This window comes from Malaclemys terrapin, chromosome 2, assembly GCF_027887155.1.
Source record: "Malaclemys terrapin pileata isolate rMalTer1 chromosome 2, rMalTer1.hap1, whole genome shotgun sequence".
Taxonomy (NCBI): Eukaryota; Metazoa; Chordata; order Testudines; family Emydidae; genus Malaclemys; species Malaclemys terrapin.
The window spans coordinates 163,804,046-163,830,573 of NC_071506.1; the positions used below are offsets into that span (position 1 = coordinate 163,804,046).

Here is a 26,528-nt window from a genome sequence, read left to right on the forward strand (position 1 = left end):
CAGGTTTCCACATCTTTCAGAATATGGCAATACTAGAAAGTTGGCTGAAAGTACTGAAATATCTTACTGAAAGGCACCTGATTCAGCCTCCTCACTCTGAAGGTGCTAGACAGTCACTGATGAGGTCATAAATACACTAGAGGCATTCATATGCCAAGTGTACTATTTGAAGACCAACATTATGACACCTGCAGAGCTACATTAGTGAATGTTTTCCAAGAAGCAGGCAAATGGCAAAAAATTGTCACCTATAAGGGATGCATTTATACCTGATATCAAGAGGGCAAATAAACAAGCAATGGAATGGCTGCAGGATGATTGAGGGCATCCAAAACTACTCTCCTCTACTGGGCACGAATGAGTCTTGGAGGATGGACTGATCACACTAGTTATGTGTGAAATACCCCCTATGCACTCCCGAATCAATCCTTCAGCTAATCAAATGCTCATGTGCAAAAACAAAATACTCAGTATCCTGCAAATGTTTGGCTAGTAGCCTGCCTTGTACAGATATGTGGGTGTGCGGCACAGATGAGCATCAATGTGACGTGTTTAGCAGAGTTACCCCAGGAAGAGATGACACTGTTAATGACTTTGATGAATAAATGTTTTCAGTCTTACATGTCAAGTACAACTTCCCTAGGATTACCAAAGATCAATGAGTTTTTTTTTAAATTTAAGCAATACACCCATGTATAATTTTAAAAATGATTTTAACATTTTCTCAAAGTATATCTACGTAATTGTTCTAGGTTCGTTTTGTTTGGTACCATTGTGTTGGTGTGAGAAAGGGCTTTCAAATAATACCCAACTCAACCCATTTCCAATCACATCTCCCTTATCTTTCTATCACTAATTTGCACAGCGAATGAGATTTTACTGCATTATGCTCCCATACTATCTCCTTCTGGTAGTAAAGATGAGATACTTTACTCATGAGCATGAGGTGAAAAAAGAGGTGCAGAAACAAATTTCCAGTAACAAATGACCAGAACCATATAATATGTACCAAAGAGTTCTGATGGCAGAGCTAAATATTTTTATTAGCAATCTCATTAAAATCAGGTATTATACTGGAGATGCAAGATGGGTAAGATCTTTTATTGAACCAACTTCTCTTGGTGAAAGAGACAAGCTTTCATGCTTGTTACACTGGTATAGAAGTACAGCAAAATGTTGTACTTTTTTAAGGTGACACTAGGAGTGTGGAGTTATAGATATTTTAAGCCTTACTTCCATACATAGTAACTTTGTTAAAACAATAACTATAGAACTATAATAATAATAATAATAATAGAAGAAGAACTATAGAACACCTAAATGATTACAATATGACAGGGACTAACCAGCACGAATTCTGCAAAAGAAAATCCATGCCTTGCTAATTTATTAGAATTCTTTAAACTTATCAAAACAATGGCTGAAGGAGAATTAGGTGACAATAGATTTGGACTTTCAAATAGCCTTTGACAAAGTTTCTCCCAAGAAGTGCCAAAAAAAAAAAAAAAAAAAAGTACTTAGACACAAAATGAAGTGTAGGAATAAATGGTCTATTTTCATTAGAGTGACCAGATGTCCCATTTTTAAAAGGGACAGTCCCGTTTTTGGGGACTTTTTCTTATATAGGCACCTATTACGCCCCACCACTGTCCTGTTTTTTCACAGTTGCTATCTGGTAACCCTAATTTTCATCATTGAAAAATGGCATGTCCCAAGGTGCTATACTATTTTGTTTAATATACTTAATGATCTGGAAAAGGGGTTGAGCGTCGAGGTGTCAAATTTTCTCTATGACAAAAAATTACTTAGTATAGACAAGAGTGGAGGAATTTCAGCAGGACCTAACTATATTAGGTGAATAATGGCAGATGAAAATCAATGTTGATAAAGGTAAATTAAATTATATTAGAAGTAGTCATTTAGGCTACTTATATAACCAAGTGGGTATTAATTTAATGTATAACATCATTTGAAAAAAGACCTGGACATCAGACATCTCAAGGAAGATCTATGCTCAAAGTGCAGCAACAACAACAAAGCCACAAAACAATAATGTGTACACAAAAAATGGGGATGAGAAATAATGTGGAAATATCACAATGTCCTTACATAAAATAAATCAATGGTACAGCCTCACCTGGAAAACAGTATTCAGTTATAATAGAAAGACAGGACTCAGACATGTGAAACAAGAAGAATTAGAGGCATGGAAAAACCTTCATATAAAGAGAGTTTGAAAGGATTGGGACTGTTTACCTTAGAGAGATTAACAGGGAATATGATAGAAGTACACAACTTTTGATTTAGTATAGCAAAGGTAGAACAGGACCTTCCATTCACTCTCTTTAACCCAAGAACAAGGGGACAATCAATTAAATTGAAAGGTGACAAATAAAAAGGAAATACATCTTTGCACAATGCATAATTGGACTGTGGAATTCAATGCTACAAGGTACTGAGAATACAAAGTTAGCAGGATTTTAAAAAGGAATGTATATTTTCACAAGTGTTACAATATGGCTGGAATAAATGCCTTAGGCCTGGTCTACCCTACACAGTTAGGTCTACACAAGGCAGTTTACATTAACCTAGCTGTGGATGCATCTACACTGATGTCAAGGGACATCTACCTAGGCCACATCACTAGACATCAGCAATATCAGGACAGATGAGCTGGAGTGCCGATGAGAAGTGCGTTCGGGAAAGTCACTGAAATGCTTCCCTGATGGATTGTATTTTCTAACAACAACCAATCCTAAATTCTCAATTACTGAGGGATAATCTTCATTCATTGATATATTTGCTTTCCACAACCAATTCTCTGTATAACTTTTTATGATGAGCAACAGAGGGTCCTGTGGCACCTTTGAGACTAACAGAAGTACTGGGAGCATAAGCTTTCGTGGGTAAGAACCTCACTTCTTCAGATGCAAGTAATGGAAATCTCCAGAGGCAGGTATATATCAGTGTGGAGTTAACGAGGTTAGTTCAATCAGGGAGGGTGAGGTGCTCTGCTAGCAGTTGAGGTGTGAACACCAAGGGAGGAGAAACTGTTTCTGTAGTTGGATAGCCATTCACAGTCTTTGTTTAATCCTGATCTGATGGTGTCAAATTTGCAAATGAACTGGAGCTCAGCAGTTTCTCTTTGGAGTCTGGTCCTGAAGTTTTTTTGCTGTAAGATGGCTACCTTAACATCTGCTATTGTGTGGCCAGGGAGGTTGAAGTGTTCTCCTACAGGTTTTTGTATATTGCCATTCCTGATATCTGACTTGTGTCCATTTATCCTCTTGCGTAGTGACTGTCCAGTTTGGCCAATGTACATAGCAGAGGGGCATTGCTGGAATACGATGGCATATATAACATTGGTGGACGTGCAGGTGAATGAGCCGGTGATGTTGTAGCTGATCTGGTTAGGTCCAGTGATGGTGTTGCTGGTGTAGATATGTGGGCAGAGTTGGCATCGAGGTTTGTTGCATGGGTTGGTTCCTGAGTTAGAGTTGTTATGGTGCGGTGCGTGGTTGCTGGTGAGAATATGCTTAAGGTTGGCAGGTTGTCTGTGGGCGAGGACTGGCCTGCCTCCCAAGGTCTGTGAAAGTGAGGGATCATTGTCCAGGATGGGTTGTAGATCACTGATGATGCGTTGGAGAGGTTTAAGCTGAGGACTGTAGGTGATGGCCAGTGGAGTTCTGTTGGTTTCTCTTCTGGGCCTGTCTTGTAGCAGGAGGCTTCTGGGTACACATCTGGCTCTGTTGATTTATTTCTTTATTTCCTTGTGTGGGTATCGTAGTTTTGAGAATGCTTGGTGAAGATCTTGTAGGTGTTGGTCTCTGTCTGAGGGGTTGGAGCAGATGCGATTGTACCTCAGTGCTTGGCTGTAGACGATGGATCGTGTGGTGTGACCGGGGTGGAAGCTGGAGGCATGAAGGTAGGCGTAGCGGTCGGTGGGTTTTCGGTATAGGGTGGTGTTAATGTGGCCATCGCTTATTTGTACGGTGGTGTCCAGGAAGTGGACCTCCCGTGTAGATTGGTCCAGGCTGAGGTTGATGGTGGGGTGGAAGCTGTTGAAAGCATGGTGGAATTCTTCCAGGGTCTCCTTCCCATGGGTCCAGATGATGAAGATGTCATCAATATAGCGTAGGTAGAGAAGGGGCATGAGTGGATGAGAGCTGAGGAAGCGTTGTTCCAGGTCAGCCATAAAAATGTTGGCATATTGTGGGGCCATGCGGGTGCCCATAGCGGTGCCACTGGTCTGGAGGTATATATTGTCACCAAATTTGAAATAATTGTGCGTGAGGATAAAGTCACAGAGCTCAGCAATAAGTTGTGCTGTGTCATCATCAGGGATACTGTTCCTGACAGAATAGGTTGTCATCATGAACAGGTCTGACTACCAGAAGGAGGCTGCCAGACAACTCTCCAATACCAAATTCTACAGGCCGCTTTCCTCAGATCCCACTGAGGAATACACTAAGAAACTGCACCATCTACTCAGGACACTCCCTACACTAACACAGGAACAAATCAACATACCCTTAGAGCCCCAACCGGGGTTATTCTATCTACTACCTAAGATCCACAAACCTGGAAATCCTGGACGCCCCATCATCTCGGGCATTGGCACTCTCACTGAAGGACTGTCTGGATATGTGGACTCCCTACTCAGACCCTACGCCACCAGCACTCCCAGCTATCTCCGTGACACCACAGATTTCCTGAGAAAACTACAATGCATTGGTGACCTCCCAGAAAACACCATCCTAGCCACCATGGATGTAGAGGCTCTCTACACAAACATCCCACATACAGATGGAATACAACCTCTGGAGATTTCCATTACTTGCATCTGAAGAAGTGAGGTTCTTACCCACGAAAGCTTATGCTCCAAGTACTTCTGTTAGTCTCAAAGGTGCCACAGGACCCTCTGTTGCTTTTTACAGATTCAGACTAACACGGCTACCCCTCTGATACTTTTTATGATGAGCTATCATCAGCAGTGTTCTCCCTCTGCTTTTTGAATGTTATGATTCCCGATGTCAGATTTGTGTCCATTTATTCTTTTGAGTAGAGACTGTCCGGTTTGGCCAATGTGTATGGCAGAGGGGCATTGCTGGCACATGATGGCATATATCTGGTGTGGCAGATGTGATTAGGTCCTATGATGGTGGGAGAACACTTCAAGCTCTCTAACCACTCAGTGACAGACTTGAAGGTGGCAATTTGCAACAAAAAAACTTCAAAAACAGACTCCAAAGAGAGACTGCTGAACTTGAATTAATATGCAAATTAGATACAATTAACTTAGGTTTGAACAGAGACTGGGAATGGTTGGGTCATTACACTAATTGAATCTATTTTACCCATATTAAAATATCCTCACACCTTCTATGGGTCATCTCAATTATCACTTCAAAGGTTTTTTTTCTCTCTCCTGCTGATGATAGCTCATCTTAATTGATTGGCCTCTTACAATTGGTATGGCTACTTCCACCCTTTCATGTTCTCTGTATGTATAAATATCTTCTTTCTGTGTGTTCCATTCTATGCATCTGATGAAGTGGGCTGGAGCCCATGAAAGCTTATGCTCAAATAAATTTGTTAGTCTCTAAAGTGTCACAAGTACTCCTGTTCTTTTTGCGGATACAGACTAACACGGCTGCTACTCTGAAACCTATCCATGTGTAATTTATTTTCTTTTCAAAAATAGTTTCAGCACCTTCTGACTAGTCTGCTGTACTCAGATTACACTTATAAAAAACCTTGGCAGAGGCAGATTTTTTCAATTCGTTCTCAGATTTCTGTTCACTGTGGGTTTCAAACATTAAAGTTGCAAGCTCAGAGAGGTGTTAAGGGCTCACTAATCTCAATGAAATGTTCTCATCTGAAAGAGAATACCCCATGGAGATGAATACAGACTGTAACAATAGCTCTGAGATGTATGAACTGATCCATTCATTTCAGTGGGTGTTGCCTTTCCCCCTTCCCCAGTGCTGGAAAATTTCTGATATGTGTCAAGCATAATACCCATTCTCAGCTCCTCACTCCAGTCTCAGCAGTATAATCTTAGTACATGTTCTGAGCATGCCTGTTCTAAATGCCACACCCAGAGGGGCAGGGCTTCCCCAGATCCCAGCTAATAGGGGAGGTAAGAAGTGCAGTTCAGGCCCTCCCCCTCCCCCCACCACTGAGTAAGGCAAACCCTCCCAGAACCTAGCTAAGAATGACAGGTGTCTGGCTGGCAGCTCCAGTCATCACTGCTCACTGGGCCATTAAAAGTCCGGTTGGCCACAGTGGTACAGGCAGGCTCGTGCCTGGCTCTGCGTGGCTCCTGGGAAAACGCAACATGTCCCTCTGCCACACCCAAAATCCCTCCCAGAGCCCACAGCCTGTCCCGCACCCCTACCCTCTGCCCCAGCCCCATGCCCCCCCCCCACTCTGAACCCCTTGGCCCAGCCCAAGGTCCCCTCCCAAGCCCCTTGTCCCTGGCCCACCCCAGAGCCCACACACCCAACCAGAGACCTCACCCCCCTACACCCTAACCCCCTGCCCCAGCCTGGAGCCCCCACCCACACCCTGAATCCCTCATTTCTGGTCCCACCTCATTTCTGTCCCGCACCCACAGCCAGAGCCTTCACACACCCTCATACCCCAGCCCCCTTCCCCAGCCCAGTGAAAATGAGTGAGTGAGCGAGGGTGCAGGAGAGTGCACAACGGAGGGAGGGGGCATAGAGTGAGCAGGGGAGGGGCTTTAGGGCAAGGGCATGGGTGTTTGGTTTTCTGCAATTAGAAACTTGGCAACCTTACATGAAGGGAAGAGGGGATAAGACCTCCATAGACTGCCAGGTTCCCCCAGATCCTGGCACACATACAGGGAGGAAGGGAGTAGGGCTCAGATACCCCTGAGGGATGCGGGAACCCCAGATTCTAGCTCATATCGGGGGGTAGGAAGATGGGCTCAGTCCCCCCAGAAAGGCAAGCCCCCTCCAAAACCTGGCTCCCATAAGGAGGCAGAGAAAGGTATTCAAACACCCCAGAAGAGCAGGAAACCCCAGATCCTGGAACACACACAGCAGTGCAGGGAGTAGGGCTCAGACATCCCCAGCAGGCAGAGACCGCCTGATCTCATCACACATTGGGGGTAGGCTACCATCCATCCCCATTTACCCAGCCCCAAATCTCTCGTCCCTATTCCTCCCACCTCCTCCCATAAACTGCCGCCTCCTGCCAGCAAACATACCCATATCTTTTGGTTTAAAAAAACAAAACCCAACTATACCCCAAAATAAATAATAAATAAGAAGAAGAAGAAAAGCCCCGACAGATTTTAGCAATATGCCATGCAACCTTTTCCAAATTTCTGCCTAAGGTGGGACTTGAACAACACTGACTGGCTGAGTCAGGATCAAAGAACTACTGCTTATTCCCGTAAGTTATGCAGCTCATGTGAAAATTTAACAATTCTGTTAACTTCTCTGTCTGCCTGTGCTCAGTGTAATTTTATAAGCATGTCAGTTAGCAAAAGTGGCTTGTGACCAGATAAACTAGAGAAGCAAAATCTTTTTCAAATAAGTTTTAATTTGATTTTCTCCAAAGGGCTGGCTGGTGCAATGAATTCTGTTGGGTTAACCTTTGAGTGTTGGTCAAGTTGGTGCAATGATCTGAACCCTAGTTTGAGCTCTATCTGTGATTAAATAAATGTTGCCAGATTCTCTCAGCCTTAAGAAATATTGTCCCCCACTGCCTCAGGGGGCTGTATCTCAAGAAACTGTTTGTCAAACGGCCCAAAATTTGGAGCACTAACAGTACCCAGCACACTGATGAGGCACACCAAATTTCAAGTCAATCCAAGCAACCATGTAGACGTTAAAAAACAAAGTCTAGGTTTAAATAAAAACCTGGTCTTAACTCACTCTGCTATAATAATTACTGTCATGGGGAGAAAAAATTGGGAACTAAAGAGCTCTTTATTCTAGCAAAACAAGAACTTATGGCTGGAAGCTGAAGCCAGACAAACAAACTGGAAATAAGACAAGTTTTCAACAAGGAGAGTGATTAACCATTGGAACAAATTACCAAGGGAAGTGGTGAATTCTCCATCCGCTATCTGAGTGTCTGCTGCTGGGACAGTTGGTCAGTTTGACCGTGTGCTTGATTGCTTGTTTGTTTGAAAAGTGTGAATTGGGAGTGCTTTGTTCCAGGTGGGCCTTGAGTGGGCCTGACTGGTATATAAGGGCAGTCAGCAGCGAACAAGCTGAGCGGCGAACAGCAGAGGCTAACAGAGGGAGTTTGCCTGGGGAGAGCGCACTGAGGCTTTCATCTGCAGGTTTCTCTGAGTAGTTCCTGCAACAGTTGAGGAAGTTCTTAAGAGGACAGTGATATGGAAGGTGAGCGATCAGCTATTGTCACCTGCACAGGCTGTGCCATGTTTGTCTTTCTTTCACAGGACAGAAGCGACTTTGTCTGTACAAAGTGCAAGCTGGTCTCCATATTGGAAGAGAAGGTTCGAGGGCTGGAGAAACGAGTATCAACTCTGCGTTGCATAAGGGAAAATGAAGATTTCCTGGACAGACGTCAGGAGATGCTTCTACGGCCACAATGTTCTGAAGATTCAGAGCAGGCACAGCAGGGACAGAAGGATTGTGAAGAGGTTTGGCAGCATGTGACCTCCAGAAGGAGAAAGAGGAGCATCCATGCACCAGCAATGGAGATACAGGTGAGCAATCGTTTCCATGTTCTCTCTACAGGTACTAATGGGAAGAGTGGACTAGATGACCCATCTGAGGGAAGAGAGCAGAAGGAGACTCCACCGATTGGAAGGCAAAAGATGCACTGTCCTAGGGATGGGGGTTCCACGACCACCTCTCCCAAGAGGAGGAGGAGGGTGGTGGTGGTCGGGGACTCCCTCCTCAGGGGGACTGAATCATATATCTGCCGCCCCGACCGGGAAAACTGAGAGGTCTGCTGCTTGCCAGGAGCTAGGATACACGATGTGATGGAGAGACTGCCGAGACTCATCAAGCCCTCGGATCGCTACCCCTTCCTGCTTCTCTACGTGGGCACCAATGATACTGCCAAGAATGACCTTGAGCGGATCACTGCAGACTACGTGGCTCTGGGAAGAAGGATAAAGGAGTTTGAGGTGCAAGTGGTGTTCTCGTCCATCCTCCCTGTGCATGGAAAAGGCCTGGGTAGAGACCATCGAATCGTGGAAGTCAACGAATGGCTATGCAGGTGGTGTTGGAGAGAAGGCTTTGGATTCTTCGACCATGGGGTGGTGTTCCAAGAAGAAGGAGTGCTAGGCAGAGACGGGCTCCACCTAACGAAGAGAGGGAAGAGCATCTTCGCCAGCAGGCTGGCTAACCTAGTGAGGAGGGCTTTAAACTAGGTTCACCGGGGGAAGGAGACCAAAGCCCTGAGGTAAGTGGGGAAATGGGATCCTGGGAGGAAGCACAAGCAGGAGAGCGCAAGAGGGGAGGAATCCTGGCTCATACTGAGAAAGAGGGATGATCGATGAGTTATCTTAAGTGCCTATACACAAATGCAAGAAGCCTGGGAAACAAGCAGGGAGAACTGGAAGTCCTGGCACAGTCAGGGAACTATGATGCGATTGGAATAATAGAGACTTGGTGGGATAACTCACATGACTGGAGTACTGTCATGGATGGATATAAACTGTTCAGGAAGGACAGGCAGGGCAGAAAAGGTGGGGGAGTTGCGTTGTATGTAAGAGAGGAGTATGACTGCTCAGAGCTCCGGTATGAAACTGCAGAAAAACCTGAGAGTCTCTGGATAAAGTTGAGAAGTGTGAGCAACAAGGGTGATGTCGTGGTTGGAGTCTGCTATAGACCACCAGACCAGGGGGATGAGGTGGACGAGGCTTTCTTCTGGCAACTAGCAGAAGTTGCTAGATCGCAGGCCCTGGTTCTCATGGGAGACTTTAATCATCCTGATATCTGCTGGGAGAGCAATACAGCGGTGCACAGACAATCCAGGAAGTTTTTGGAAAGTGTAGGGGACAATTTCCTGGTGCAAGTGATGGAGGAACCAACTAGGGGCAGAGCTTTTCTTGACCTGCTGCTCCCAAACAGGGAAGAATTAGTAGGGGAAGCAAAAGTGGATGGGAACCTGGGAGGCAGTGACCATGAGATGGTCGAGTTCAGGATCCTGACACAAGGAAGAAAGGAAACCAGCAGAATACGGACCCTGGACTTCAGAAAAGCAGACTTTGACTCCCTCAGGGAACAGATGGGCAGGAACCCCTGGGAGAACAACATGAAGGGCAAAGGGGACCAAGAGAACTGGCTGTATTTTAAAGAATCCTTATTGCGGTTGCAGGAACAAACCATCCCGATGTGTAGAAAGAATAGTAAATATGGCAGGCGACCAGCTTGGTTAAACAGTGAAATCCTTGCTGATCTTAAACGCAAAAAAGAAGCTTACAAGAAGTGGAAGATTGGACAAATGACCAGGGAGGAGTATAAAAATATTGCTCAGGCATGCAGGAGTGAAATCAGGAAGGCCAAATCACACTTGGAGTTGCAGCTAGCAAGAGATGTTAAGAGTAACAAGAAGGGTTTCTTCAGGTATGTTAGCAACAAGAAGAAAGTCAAGGAAAGTGTGGGCCCTTTACTGAATGAGGGAGGCAACCTAGTGACCGAGGATGTGGAAAAAGCTAATGTACTCAATGCTTTTTTTGCCTCTGTCTTCACGAACAAGGTCAGCTCCCAGACTGCTGCATGGGGCAGCACAATATGGGGAGAAGGTGACCAGCCCTCTGTGGAGAAAGAAGTGGTTCGGGACTATTTAGAAAAACTGGACGTGTACAAGTCCATGGGGCCAGATGCGCTGCATCCGAGGGTGCTTAAGGAGTTGGCGGATGAGATTGCAGAGCCATTAGCCATTATTTTTGAAAACTCATGGCGATCGGGGGAGGTCCCGGATGACTGGAAAAAGGCTAATGTAGTGCTCATCTTTAAAAAAGGGAAGGAGGAGGATCCGGGGAACTACAGGCCAGTCAGCCTCACCTCAGTCCCTGGAAAAATCATGGAGCAGGTCCTCAAGGAATCAATTATGAAACACTTAGAGGAGAGGAAAGTGATCAGGAACAGTCAGCATGGATTCACCAAGGGGAAGTCGTGCCTGACTAACCTAATTGCCTTCTATGATGAGATAACTGGCTCTGTGGATGAGGGGAAAGCAGTGGATGTGTTATTCCTTGACTTTAACAAAGCTTTTGATACGGTCTACCACAGTGTTCCTGCCACCAAGTTAAAGAAGTATGGGCTGGATGAATGGACTGTAAAGTGGATATAAAGCTGGCTGGATCGTCGGGCTCAACGGGTAGTGATCAATGGCTCCATGTCTAGTTGGCAGCCGGTTTCAAGAGGAGTGCCCCAAGGGTCGGTCCTGGGGCCGGTTTTGTTTAATATCTTTATTAATGATCTGGAGGATGGTGTGGACTGCACTCTCAGCAAGTTTGCAGATGACACTAAACTAGGAGGCGTGGTAGATACACTAGAGGGTAGGGATCGGCTACAGGGGGACCTAGACAAATTAGAGGATTGGGCCAAAAAAAACCTGATGAGGTTCAACAAGGACAAGTGCAGAGTCCTGCACTTAGGACGGAAGAATCCCATGCACTGCTACAGACTAGGGACCGAATGGCTAGGTAGCAGTTCTGCAGAAAAGGACCTAGGGGTCACAGTGGACGAGAAGTTGGATATGAGTCAACATGTGCTCCTGTTGCCAAGAAGGCTAACAGCATTTTGGGCTGTGTAAGTAGGGGCATTGCCAGCAGATCAAGGAACGTGATCATTCCCCTTTATTCGACATTGGTGAGGCCTCATCTAGAATACTGTGTCCAGTTTTGGGCCCCACACTACAAGAAGGATGTGGAAAAATTGGAAAGAGTCCAGCGGAGGGCAACAAAAATGATTAGGGGTCTGGAGCACATGATTTATGAGGAGAGGCTGAGGGAACTGGGATTGTTTAGTCTCCAGAAGAGAAGAATGAGGGGGGATTTGATAGCAGCCTTCAACTACCTGAAGAGGGGTTCCAAAGAGGATGGAGCTCGTCTGGTCTCAGTGGTGGCAGATGACAGAACAAGGAGCAATGGTCTCAAGTTGCAGTGGGGGAGGTCCAGGTTGGATATTAGGAAACACTATTTCACTAGGAGGGTGGTGAAGCACTGGAATGCGTTACCTAGGGAGGTGGTGGAGTCTCCTTCCTTGGAGATTTTTAAGGCCCGGCTTGACAAAGCCCTGGCTGGGATGATTTAGTTAGGAATTGGTCCTGCTTTGAGCAGGGGGTTGGACTAGATGACCTCTTGAGGTCCCTTCCCAACCTGATATTCTATGATTCTATGATTCCATCTCTTGATGTCTTTGAATCAAGACTGGATGCCTTTCTAGAAGATATGCTTTAAACAAAAAGGTATTGGGCTCAATCCAGGGATAACTGGGGCAAATTCAAGACTAGATCACAAGACTAATGGTCCCTTCCAGCTTTAAAAATCCATGAGAGCAAGTAGGTGTCAGAATGCAAATTCAGTTCTTTATTAGAGTAGTCAGAGAGTGAGGGGGGGAAAACTGTACCGAAAGCAACATCATTCATTCATTAAGGGAACACGTATTAAAAATCAATACTTTGTTTATGAACAGATAGGTCTGCATCAGGACCAAATCCATCCAACCAAAACCTGAAAAGCACTGAAATAAGTTAAGGGGACAGACTTGTGTGTTCCTTCCACTTTCACGTTGTCTACCATGCACTCTACTGCTCCATAAGGTTTTAACTTCCATCTCCAACAGATATCAAAAAGCAACACATACTACAACTTCAAATTTACACACTAGTGCAAAACCTAAACAGTGATATCATAAGCTTTATATATAAATTATATTAACAGATAAGCACATCTGGACTGTCACATTTGGAAAGTTATTCTGCCATAAGATTGCTGAGATAATTGTTTAGGTTTTGTGCTAGAGTGTAAGCTTCATGAAGTTGCCATATGTATTGCTTTTGGTATCTGGAAATGGTATTTGGAAATGGAGGTGAAAGTGTATTATAGGCCATATGAAGGGGTTTGCTAATTTACTGTTCATTTATACAGCTTTAGTGTACCTTAATGCAGCATTTCTCAAACTGGGGTCCTTACTCCAGGGAATCCATGGGCCCTGCTGATCAACTCAACTCCTCCCCCTCCCATCCTGTGCCTCCTGCACACCAGGGAACAGCACACCAGGGAACAGCTCTTCAGCAGCACCTAGGAGGCGCTGGGAGGGAGGCGGAGGAGCCGGGATGGGGCTTGCTCGGGGGAGGGGGCAGAAAGAGGTGGGGAAGAGGAGGGGAAGAGGTGGAACAGGGGCGGGAAGAGGCAGGGTGGAGCCTTGGGGATCCACAAAAAAATTTAAAATCAAAATGAGGCTCCTCAGGTTGCTAAAGTTTGAGAACTGCTGCCTTAATGGATATCTCTCTGCAGTCAGGGGAAAAGGAAGCTGCACCTACCTGGGAATGAGAAGGAGAAATTATGCTGTTAAAGCTGCTCCTGACTATGCTGACCCACCTGACCAGTTCAAGAGACTTTGACATGCTTCGGTAGATTCTTTGTCTATAAAATTGTATCAGTTTCAAAATTACTAGAAGGATGTATAATTAGAGCAACCCTCTGTGTTTAGAAGTGATGCACGACCTGGCAGGGGAATCTCCATAAAAACACTCCATAGCCTCTGATGGACTTCTAGAAACTGGATACAGCCAGGAGAGGCTACAGCAACATGGTACAAGTGTGTATTAAATCAGCAGATCTGCCTATCATATGGCTTCTTGTTCTAAGTCCCCCATTCCTGCCAGTATGACATATACCTCTCAATCTTAAAACATGTCAATGGGAGACTCCTGCAAGTATGACAACTGCCCTCTTGGCTGACAGTGGGATTGACCCAATTAGCACAAGATGCTTTTTATTTCTGAGGTAAAAAAAAGTCAGGCTTAAACTCAGAGCTGCTACAGACTCACATCCTCTGTACATTGGCCACAGAGAGGGGTGTACAACATACACACTGGCCAATAGTGTTCACAAGCAAAATGTAAAATACATGTATTTTGGTAATTCACAACATAATTTACAGATTAAAGCAAATTTGGACTTTAAAAAATATGAAGAGGGGCTTCTTACTGTGTGAATCACACCATGCCATCCTCCCACACAGATAAGCAGTTATGTTTGAACCCCTTGACCTTCAGATTGCTAGCTTGGACCCTTGTTACTTGGGCAACTGAGTAATTGCTAGTCCCTTTGTAGACTAGCCACTGGAGAGGACTGGACCAATATTTTCCCAGAGGGTTATACAACTATTTAGTAATCAGCAGTGAAATATTGGTGATCACAAATTCTGGGTTCTATCCCTCGCTCTGGGAAAGGAATGTGGTTCATAGTGGTTAGAAATAGGATAACTAACTGGTGAAAACACTCTGAAAGACAGCATGGTACAGTGAATAAGACTGGGTTTTGTCATGTTAGAGATATGAATTCTGGGTTCCAGTGACCAGTGACCTTGCATAAGAGCTGTAACTTATTTTTAACAAGGGGAGTGGGATGTTCAGCAGCAATTACCTGATGGTATCCTAGGTTGGAGTTCATGGCCTGAGGCCTGGTCTTCACTAGAAAATTAGGTCTCTTGAACTACATAAATCAGGGGTGTGTAAAATCCACACTCCTGAGTGGCACTGTTAAGCCGATTTAAGTCCCCATGTAGATAGCACTAGGTCGATGAAAGAATTCTTCCTTTGACTTAGCTACTGCCTCCTCAGGAGGTGGATTACTTACACTGATGGGAGAACCCCTCACATCTGCATAGGTAATGTCTACACTGAACCGCTGCAGTGGCGCAGCTGTAGCGTTTAATTATAGACATACCTTTAGGTGATGTCTACACTAGCGAGCTTACAGCAGCAGAGCTGTACCAATGCAGCTGCACCACTGTGCACACTGCCACTTATGCCGGTGAAATTTATGTCACTCAGGGGAGTGTTGCTGACATAAGTGGCAGTGTAGACATGGCCTTAGTCAATATTAAGGGTAGTAAATTGCATGGGAATTTAAACAGACCTTAGAAGTGAGATTTGAATTCCTGGTCTCCTCTTTCCCAGCTCAGGACATTTTCTCCTAGGCTCAGAGGTATTTGGCAAGAGTTTTTATCCCTCCTTGCTCACACCATAGCAGAATTGTCATCAATGTCAGTCAGTTCAGCCTCCCACACAAATTTGCAATTATAGCTAAAATATAACATGATCTATAAACAAATACTACCAATGTCTAACTGATATTTGAGCAATCAGCACAAGAAACAATAATGTGGACATACAACAGATTGCAGAGAATTTTTGCATTTGTTGCAAAAGGGTGACAAAATTGCCAAAAGGGATGAATATTATTCTCTGTCAATTCATTTTTCATCAATCCACCATGAAAAAGTCAAATGATACTCAAAATTTATATTCCATGTGTTATTTTTTACTATTTCAGTGACATTTTTGCAAAATAAAGGTTTAAATGTCCTGTTAAGGTTACATCATAGATTTCAGTTTAACTACGCTCAGGGCCGGCTCCAGGGTTTTAGCCGCCCCAAGCAGCCAAAAAAAAAAAAAAGCCGCGTTCGCGATCTGCTGTGACAATTCGGCAGAAGGTCCTTCGCTCCCAGTGGGAATTGCCGCCGAATTGCCACCGAATAGCTGGACGTGCTGCCCCTCTCCTGAGCGGCTGCCCCAAGCACCTGCTTGCCAAGCTGGTGCCAGCCCTGACTACGCTTTAGTTAAACTACCACTGCACCATAATAGAAAACATTAGTAATAACAAAGTTAAACAAAACCAAAATTCTAGTATATAAGCCTTATGTAGATAAGTGTAAAACATTCACTGGATGTGCTAGAGAATACTCACGGAAGACACTTATTAAAATTCTGCCACAAAATTGATGGAAAAAACTAAAATGATTTCTCTGCCTCTGACAGCTAAGTCCTGTCTACAGGAAACTACATCATCTGTTTCAGAGAATGCTTCCTAATAATTTTGATGGATACATTTCTGCCTTAAGTATAAACAAAATTTCTTCAAATAGTTAACATTAAAAAGAAAAATCAGACTAAAAAGCACCAGGAAAACAAACAAACAAAAAATACCATGGAAAAGGAGTCTTGAATCACCACCTTCCATTCCATGAAATGTCAGAGTATTCTGCTCTTGATTTAACCATAGTTAGAAAATACTGACACTATTACTCTATTATTGCTGTATAATATTTAATATAATACTTTTTGTATTGCTCATTTAATCCAATGTACTGAACAAAACAACGTGTTTTAAAAAGGTATCCAAGAGGCTTCTGGTAAAAAAAAAAAAAAAAAAAGTGTGCTTTAATCTTTCATTGGATGAAATGGCCCTGAAATTAATACAATCTGTCTGGCAGACAGTTAAAAACAAAAGCAAAAAAACCTGCAAAATATTGACTACAGACCATGCGTTAATAACAAAAACTATAGGAATAAATTACTCTTTGCTAGGATCATTCCACAATAGACTAAAGTTGAAATTATCCATTGAAACTCCCTATTTTATAGTAAATCAACTTGTTCACTTTTCATATCTCTGATTCTCTGAGTAGAACCACCAATGTCAAGAAGATGGCAGAAATTAAATCCCTTTTCTGCTTGCAACACTTGAAGCTGAGAAGAGTTAGATGTTTTGACAATTTGATTACCACAGTCTTTCCCCCTTCTCCCCAATTTTCCTCTCATTTTCCTCTCTTTTCTTTTTAAGAAGATTTTGACAATAAATATATTCTTTTTCACATAATATTCTTTAGTAGAATTGGCCACGTGTAAAATAAGTTTTCATTACATTTACATGTAAAAATTTTATTTTCATATATAAAAATAAATTAAGAAACATTATCCATTAAGGCAATTTTAATATTTTCAGTGTTCAATCTATGGAGATTGATGGATACCAGAATGACCACTTCACTATTAGTGAAACCTGGCGCAAAATGATCCTGGAGTATATAAGTTCAGTTAGATAGTATACAATGCTTTTCATATCCAAGTGCTTCTTCAATCAATGAATAGGAGAACCTTTTAAATATAGCCTGGAATAAAGACAGTCAAACTTATGAAGAAGAATGTACCCAACAAAGAACAGAAAGTAATTCCAGAGGGTACAGTTTTAACTGTATCTGGTTCCTGAGATTCGGGGATTATATTAGAGGTATAATAATGATACCTGTTGGAATCGTTTGTAAGCATTGTAAAAATTAGTTCAGACCATCTAAATTCTTAAATCACTTTATAATCTTCCTAGAGAACCTTCAAGTAAATGTAGTTGAAAATTATGGAATTGATTTGTCAGACATTCCTTTATCCCTCCCCCCTTATGCCCTCATACTATGATGCACATAAAAGTTTATAACCAATTAGTATGGGGTGGGTTCTCATTCTTTTCATCATACAGACCAGGGGTGGCCAACCTGAGCCTGAGAAGGAGCCAGAATTTACCGATGTACATTGCCAAAGAGCCACAGTAATACGTCAGCAGCTCCCCATCAGCTCCCCCCACCCAGCGCCTCCCACCCACCAGCAACCCTGCCAATCATCGCCTCCCCCTCCCTTCCCACACCTCCCGATCAGCTGTTTCGAGGCGTGCAGGAGGCTCAGGAGGGGGAGGAGGGAGAAGTGAGAGCACGGCAGGCTCAGAGGAGGGAATAGGAAGGGGTGGAGTGGGGTCAGGACCTGTGGCAGAACCAGGGAGTGAGCAGCCCCAGCACATTGGAAAGTTGGCGCCTGTAGCTCCAGTCCCGGAGTCGGTGCCTATACAAGGAACTGCATATTAACCTCTAAAGAGCCGCATGTGGCTCCAGAGCCACAGGTTGGCCACCCCTGATATAGATCATGTTAATCCAGACCGCCTTGAGCACCATCTGTCTTCTCATCTGTGATCATCTAACATTCCTGCAGTAAGTACAATAATTTCTTATATGTAGGGCCCTACGAAATTCATGGTCCATTTTAGTCAATTTCACCATCGTAGGATTTTAAAATTTGTAAATTTCATGATTTCATCTGTTTAAATCTGAAGTTTCACAGAGTTGTAATTATAGGGGTCCTGACCCAAAAAGGAGTTGGGGGGCATGTTGCAAGGTTATTGTAGGGGGGTTGTAGTACTGCTACCTTTACTTCTGCTCTGTTGCTGGCGGCAGCACTGCCTTCAGAGCTGGAAAGCTGGAGAGCGGCGACTGCAAGCCAGGAGCCCAGCTCTGAAGGCAGAGCCGCCGCCACCAGCGCAGAAGTAAGGATGGTATGGTATGGTATTGCCATCCTTACTTCTGTGCTGCTGCTGGCGGGCACTGCCTTCAGAGTTGAGCACCCGGCCAACAGCCACAGTTCTCTGTCCACCCAGCTCTCGAGTCAGCGCAGAAATAAAGGTGGTAATACTGCGACCCTTCTAAAATAACCTTGTGACACACACACACATACACATGCACAACTCCTTTTTGGGTCAGGGCCCCCAATTTGAGAAACGCTGGTCTCCCTGTATAGTATAGGGTAAAAGAACACAAAAGAGGAGATTTCATAGGGGGAGACCAGATTTCATAGTCCATGACGCGTTTTTCATGGCCATGGATTTGGTAGGGCCCTATTTATAGGGAAAGATAACACAAGAAAAGTATTTAATGTATTTATAACTGTCTTTAAAGCAGCTTAGCAACTGGAAACAAGGGGAAGAGCCAGAACTGTGTGACCCATAAGTGATGCAAAGACCACAGTTTGAAAATTTCTGCTCTAATATGTTCCAGTCGGAGGGAAAGAAAATGGTTACTCACCTCTCGTAAACATTGTTCTTCGAGTTGTGTTGCTCATATCCATTCCAATTAGGTGTGCACGTGTTGCGTGCACAGTCATCAGAAAGTTTTTCCCCTAGCAGCACCTGTCAGGTTGGCTGTGGAGCCCCCTGGAGTGGCGCCTTCATGGCGTTCAATATATGACTTTACCGACCTAGAGCCTCCTCAGTTCCTTTTTGCCGGTTACTCCAACAGAGGGGAAGGCGGGCCGGTTTGGAATGGATATGAGCAACACATCTCAAAGAACAAAGTTATGAGAGGTGAATAACCATTGTTTCCTCTTCAAGTGGTCGCTCATATATCGATTCCAATTAGGTGACTCACAAGCCTTACCTAGGTGGTAGGGGTCGGAATTAAGGAAACGCAGATTGTAGCACTGTTCTGCCAAAAGCTGCGTCATCTCTGGTGTGCTGGACAACGGTGTAGTGAGAGGTGAAGGTATGCAGAGAGGACCAAGTTGCTGCCCTGCAGATTTCTTGGATCAGTACCTGGGCCAAGAGCACTGCTGATGAGGTCTGGGCCCTTGTGGAGTGTGCTGTAAGAGCAGGGGCCGGTACTTTGGCCAGCTCATAGCATGTGCGGATGCATGATGTGATCCAGGAGGATATTCTTTGAGATGAGACCAAGAGCACTTTTATCCAGTCTACCACCGCTATAAACAACTAGTTAAATTTTCTGAACGGCTTTGTGCACTCAATTTAGAAAGCTAGTGCTCGCTGAACATCGAGGGAATGCAGCCTTTGCTCTTGGTTACTTGCATGAGGCTTAGGGTGAAAGACAGGCAGGAAAATGTCCTGGCTGGTGTGGAAGTACGACACCACTTTGGGGAGAAAGGCCGGGTGCGGCCTGAGTTGCACCTTGTCCTTCTGGAAAACTGTGTAAGGCGGGTCAGAGGTGAAGGCCTTTAGCTCAGACACCCTCCTCGCAGAAGTAATGGCAACCAGGAAAGCTACCTTCCATGACAGATACAGGAGGGAGCAGATTACCAGTGGTTCAAATGGGGCCCCATGAATCTGGAGAGGACCAGGTTAAGGGCCCATGCAAGGACTGGCTGCCTGATCTGGGATGTAGGTGGTCCAGACCTTTGAGGAAGCGACCAACCATAAGGTTGGCAAAGACAGATCGACCAGACTCTCCTGGGTGGAAGGCCGACATAGAAGTGAGGTGTACCTTTATGGAGGATGCCATCAGGCCTTGCTGTTTCAGGTGTAGGAGGTACTCCAAGATGAGAGGTACAGGCACCTGGAAGGGGGGTGTCACACTGGTCACACCAGCAAGAGAATCTCTTCTACTTTGCCAGATACATGGCTCTAGTGGAGTGCTTCCTGCTGCCGAGGAGAACCGCCCTTACTTGTTCTGAGAACAGAAGTTCCATGGGGCTCAGCCATGATGCTTCCAAGCCATATTCTGAACTCCTGGTAGAAAGGATGCTTCCAGGTGAATGAAGTGGGCTATGCAGAACTCCCACAGCCGGAGGGCCTCCTGGCATAGAGGGGAGGAATGGTCTCCAACCTGCTTGTTGATGTAAAATATGGCAGTGGTGTTGTCCGTTAGAACTGCTACGCACGGGTCTTGTAGTTGGGCCTGAAAGGCGTGGCAGGCTAGGCGCACCATCCTCAGCTGCTTGATGTTGATATGTAGGGAGAGCTCATCCTGCGACCACAAGCCCTGTGTCTGGAGGTCTCCCAGATGCACACCCCATCCCAGAGACAATGCGTCCGTAACCAGGGACAAGGAAGGTTGAGGGTTGTGGAAGGCGACTCCTTCACACACTGTTTGAGGGTTGAGCCACCAGTTGAGGGATCTGAGGACCTGCCCTGGCACTGTGACCACTGAATTCAAGCTGTTGCGCCCCGGGCTGTAGGGCGAGGCGAGCCTGCAAAGGTCTGAGCTGCAGCCTGGCATGCCGGGTCACGTAATTGCAAGCCGCCATGAGGCCGAGGAGACTCAGGCACCCCCTTGCTATTGTGGTTCGGAATTGCTGGATGCTTTGAACTATGTCCGTGATGGCTCGGAATTGGGTCTCTGGCAGAAGAGCTTGTGCCTGAACTGAGTCTAACACTGCCCCAATGAATTTTATTCTCTGGGTCAGTTCCAAGGTCAACTTCCCCAAGTTGAGGAGGACACCCAGTTGCTCGAACGTATACCTGACCAAATGGATTTGGGACTGCACCTGCCCCCTGGTGCGGCCCCTGAGCAGCCAATCATCAAGGTAGGGGCATACTTGCACCTGCTGTCGACAGAGGAAAGCAGCCACGATCGACATGCACTTGGTGAATACTCGGGGGGCTGTTGAGAGGCCGATTGGTAGGACAGTGAATTGGTAATGCTTGTGGTTGACCACAAAGCGTAGGAAGCACCGGTGTGTGGGACAAATCGCTATATGAAAGTATGCCTCCTTCATGTTGAGTGCGGCATACCAGTCTCCCAGATCCAGGGAGACCATGCTCAACTTCAACTTTACCATGAATTTGTTGGGTCCGCACAGATCTAGAATGGGTCTGAGACCCACCCTTAACCTTGGGAATTAGGAAGTATTGGGAGTAGAATCCCTTGCCCCTTAGCTCCTGAGGAACCTCCTCCACTGCTCCCATGGCGAGGAGCGCCTGCACCTCCTGGATAAGGTGTTGCTCGTGAGAGGGATCGCTGAAGAGGGATGGTGAAGGAGGGTGGGAGGGAGGGTAGGAGCAGAACTGGAGAGAATATCCCACTTCCACCGTGCAGTGGTCCAAAGTTATTTGTGACCAAGCACAGTAGAAGTGGGACAGACGATTCAAAAAAGATGGGGAAGGATCTGGAATCAAGGCTGGTGCACCATCCTTGGGCGCCCCTTCAAAAGGCCTGCTCGGAACCCACTGATAGTTTAGTCGGGCCTTGGCCCTGCCAGGAAGGGGGGTTGGAAGGTTTCCTTCTGCCATTCCCGCCCCTTCTCCTGTAAAAGTCCTGCCTCAGCCAAGGAGGACAGGAGCGCTGCTACTGCTGTTGGGGCTTGAAATGTTTGCGTGGGGTTGCATAGTAGCCCTTGAGTCTTTTAGGTTATGCAGCCAAGAGTCAGTCTGCTCCGTGAACAGGCCCGCCCCATCGAAAGGTAAGTCCTGCATCATCTGCTGAACCTCGTGAGGAAGGCCGGAGGCCTGCAACCACGAGCTACACCTCATGAAGATGCTGAAGGACAAGGTGCGCACTGCCAAGTCCGCAGCATCCAGTGAGATCTGTAAAGAGGTCCGTGCCACCGCCTTGCCTTCCTCCACTATAGCTCCAAACTCATCCCTGGACTCCATTGGCACCAGCTCCTTGAATTTGAGCATCGAGTTCCATGAGTTAAAATTATACCGGCTCAGAATTACCTGCTGATTGGCATTTCTGAGTTGTAGCCCCCCCGTCGAGTACACCTTACGCCCAAATAAGTCCAAGCACTTGGTGTCCTTGGACTTAGGCGGTGGGGCTTGTTGCCTCTGCCTCTCCTTCTTGTTCACTGCCGCAACCACCAATGAACAAGGCTGCGGTGGCATGAAGAGGTATTCATACCCCTTCAATGGAATGAAGTACTTCCTCTCAACATCCTGCAAGATGGTCTTGGCATTGGCCTGTATGGTCTTGATGAGGGGCAGAGCCACTCTTGAAGGACCTTCTGGAACCAAAATGTCAACCAGCGGGTCCTCCGACTCCACCACCTTCTTGGCCTGCAGAGCCATGTTGTGCGCCACCCTGCAAAGGAGGTCCTGGTGGGCGCGGCTGTCTATGGGGGGCGGTCCAAAGATAGAAGTGCCCGCAACAGCCTTGTCTGGGGAGGAGGACAAGGAGACTACAGGGGGAACAGGGTCCTCCTGTCCCTCCTGCTTGTCAGGAAACTCCTGTGTCATTGGCTGGACCAGGTAGACCAGGGTCCTGCTCAGAAACTGGAGTTGGAGTTGGTTCTGTGGGAAGGCAGGGGCACAGCACCTCCTCAGCACCGCTAGGGGTGGGGCGACTGGCGGAAGCCTCCAGCACCAGCAGTTCATGGTGGTATGCCCACAGGGTCCAAAATGGCCACTGTGCTGGTCCCTGCCACTGCACAGGCCACAGCTCTGCCTCCATCTCAGAGCATCCACGGCCTGACTGGTGTCGGCCCCACTCTGAGTATCTAGGTCCCACCTCTGCATCTGAAGACCGGGATCGGAACTGCAAAGGCCAGGGCAGTGCTGAGCTGAGCTGATCCTGGGAGCGGCGCCGCATTGGGGAGCAGCGCCGTGATGCCAGAGAGCGGTGTCATGAGAACTTGCCACAGGTCTTGCCATGCCGGCGGAGGCTGAGATCTAAGTGCTGCCTCCATAAGGAGCTGCTTGAGTCAAAAGTCTCACTCCTTTTTGGTTCTGGGGCGAAAGCCCTTACAAATCCTGCACCAATCGGCTTGGTGAGCCTCCCCCAGACACTTTAGACTAGCATCGTGGGGGTCGCCCGTTAGCATGGGCTTGCTGCAGGACTTGCAGGGCTTGAACCCCTGGGATTTGGACATGTAAGCCCTCCCAAAGAAAAGCGGTTGGGACAGAGGATAAACCCCCTGCCCAACTGCTAACTACTAATACTAACTAAAAACTAAGTAATATGTATAGAAAACAACAAAACTAGGGAAATGTGGTAGGACTTGCTAAGCAGGACACCACAGTTCCAACAGCCATCACTGGTGATAAGAAGGAATCAAGGAGGCACCAGGTCGGCAGGGTCATATATTGAGCGCCATGAAGGCGCCACTCCAGGGTGCTTCACAGCCGACCCAACGGGTGCTGCTAGGGGAAAAACATTCTGACGACTGTGTATGTGGCACACCTAACTGGAATTGATATGAGCAATCACCCAAAGAAGAACAATGTATTTTAATAGAATTTACAATTAAAGAAGGCTGATTTGTGGGAAAGGATTGCTAGTATATTGTTCAATTGCATTCAATCATTTTCAAGACAAATCTTCAAGATGACTATTTAACCCCATTACAGAATTGATTAGTTTCATTAGACCCTCCTTTTTCCTTTACACAAATGTACCGTCTTGCTCTTCCCTCAAACTTGAATCACTACCATTCAAGCAGATGCAATTTTGATGGCAGCACCTAATAGCCTAAATTACTGGCACCTTACTGCTTAGTGGCAGGAAACTGTCCAGCACAGCAGGAAATGATCTGTATACAGCTCTTGCCAGCAGAGTGCACGACTCAACAGATATGTGGTCTAAGGGCAGTAGTGGTGTGGACCCCATCTTTACCAAAGATAACATGTACTATCTCCTCAATGTTTGCAGTCATGCAGACCACCTTCCCTCCTCTTGAGCCACTTTCCCTCCTCTTCATCTCTGTAGCAAGTTACAGCAATTGTTTATATGGATTTCTAATATTAGTAGCATTTATATATCTGTCTTCCAGTTGTCTTTGGGGGGGGGGGGGGAGAAGATAGCCACACTGGTTACTTTTGCTCTTCATTTTGTTTCCCCACTCTCTTCCCCTTCCTTCCCCCCCCCCCCCTTTTAGCACACTTCCCACAACCTCTTTTGCATAAGATAAGTCCCTGCCACTTGATTCTTTAATCTATGGGGTATTGTTGACCACTTGTTCTATTCCTTCTACTCTAGGGGTTCTCAAACTGGGGGTCAGGACCCCTCCGGGGGTCACGAGCTGTCAACCTCCACCCCAAAGCCCGCTTTGCCTCCAGCATTTATAATGGTGTTAAATATATTTTAAAGGTGTTTTTAATTTGTATGGGGGGGTTGCACTCAGAGGCTTGCTATGTGAAAGGGGTCACCAGTACAAAAGTTTGAAAACCACTGCTCTACTCCACTGGACATCCTGCCCACTGCCTCATTTCTTTTTCTCATTAGCAGCTCCAGTCCACCTCCAGTCCAGCCCCAGAGAGCACCTCCTTCCTTGTCTGCCTATCCAGCAGAAGCACATAGTAGACGCTACTCCTTTTTGTTTTCAGCTGCTCTAAGGCCACCTGGAGAAACAACTAGAAACAAAGAGAATCCAACCCTATATGCCAAGAGCCACTGCACTGGCCCATGCTCCGAGCCCGGAGATATCCCACCCCCAACAATCCTCCTAGCGCAACAGGCCAATACGCTACGGCAGCTACCGGTTCACCTGGATCGTGCGCCAGACAGTTACGTTTAGTGGCCAGAAGAGCTTCCATGTACTCTGGAGGCTGAACTGCCCCTGCAAAGCGCTGCTTGGAGGAGGAGGAGGAGACTCCGGAGACTGAGCCCTTCTTACTGCCTTCAGGTAACTGAAAGGAAACACTGCCCACAAGCAGAACCAGGACGGAGCTAGGAGCTGCCGCCGGCAGGGCCCTCTATGTGCAGAACCGGGCTCCTCCTGTGTCCTAATCCTAACTCAGGTGTGCGGCTCCCCCAACCCCCGGAGCTCCCCGCTCGCCCACCGGTGCCGGGGGGCTCAGCCCCGCTGACTCACCCGGCTCCCCGGAACTGCACTCCGCCAGCTGCTGGCTCGGGTCCTCCAGTGGCCGGCTGGGCTGCGGCTCCTGCCCCTCCACTGGCACTACGGTGAAACTGGTGGGCATTGTTTTCCGGCTGGGCAGCGCCGGGACTCCGCGCTCAGAGCTCGGGAGCTACGGGGCGTTGGCGGCGGCGCCTCGTATTCCCTCCCCCGGCAGGGAGCGCGGCGAAAGTCCCCGAGCTACCGCCTCCCTCACGTGAGAGTCATTTCCTCACCCGGTGGGGGTGGCTGGCGCTCTCCACACGCTGGCTTTGATTTTTCACTAGGCTTTGCAAACAGTTCCGCCGGCTGCCATGTCTAGTAACTTCAGCGTCTGCACAGAGGGAGTCGGAGGAGCCCAGGGCCCGGCCGGGCACCCACCCGCACCTACTGAGTACCTACCTACTAAGTAGATACAGCCCCCGAGATCCAATTCGCAAGGATCACCCCCACCGCCCCGTTCATAATGATTTTCTCCCAGACACTCACCAGCTGAGCTGGGAGGACTCCTAAAATCCTCCGCAAGCCAGAGTACAGAAGAGACCATGTTTTCCCCTTAGTGGCTCTTAGAGGAATGGATAGGTTCTAATATGAGGGCAGAATTGTTTGAAAAGAGACATTGGCGGGCAATTTCCCAAAAAGACCCAGGTGCCTACCTGCCTCTTTAGGCACCTAAGTCCCAGATTTTAGGTACCTCTAGTATTAACAAAACCCCAGCTCAGCTGCCAATGAATGCTTTAGGCACACACACAAAAAATCAGTGTGCCTACATTTCTGCTGTAAAACTTCCCTATGTTTCTATCTGAATGTGCATGCTGCTGCCTCACTCCAGGTGTCTAGCTACCTAACCCCAGTAGTATAGAAGGATACACAAACTGTGGGGAAATAGCCATCCATCTGCCTAAGGCCTTGTCTATGCAACACAGTTTTGTCCACAAAAGTCAACTTTCATTGACAAAACAGTAGAGGTGTACACACTGCAATGTTCCTCCCACCAATTTCACTCTCCTGCTATGCCATCAAAATAAAACCACCTCAACAAGAGGTGTAGAGCTTTTTGCAGCAAAGTTAGATCAACACAGTGTCAATGGACTCCTTGTTTTTGTGGATACAGAATAACACGGCTATCCCTTATACTTGAGTGTCAATGGAGACACTGCACTTGCTTATGTTGC

At 46.5% G+C, this 26,528-nt stretch overlaps 1 protein-coding gene across 2 annotated transcripts in view; it reads right to left on the reverse strand.

Moving 5' to 3' along the window:
• SLC12A7 (solute carrier family 12 member 7) overlaps positions 1–25,534 on the reverse strand; it is a 357,234-nt gene extending 331,700 nt beyond the window's left edge. For both annotated transcript variants that reach the window (XM_054018253.1, XM_054018257.1), the window contains exon 1: positions 25,330–25,534. In XM_054018253.1, coding sequence (XP_053874228.1) covers positions 25,330–25,438 — 109 coding nt within the window. In that variant the 5' untranslated portion in view covers positions 25,439–25,534. The remainder of the gene's footprint in view (positions 1–25,329) is intronic.
• Between the last annotated feature and the right edge of the window lie 994 nt (positions 25,535–26,528).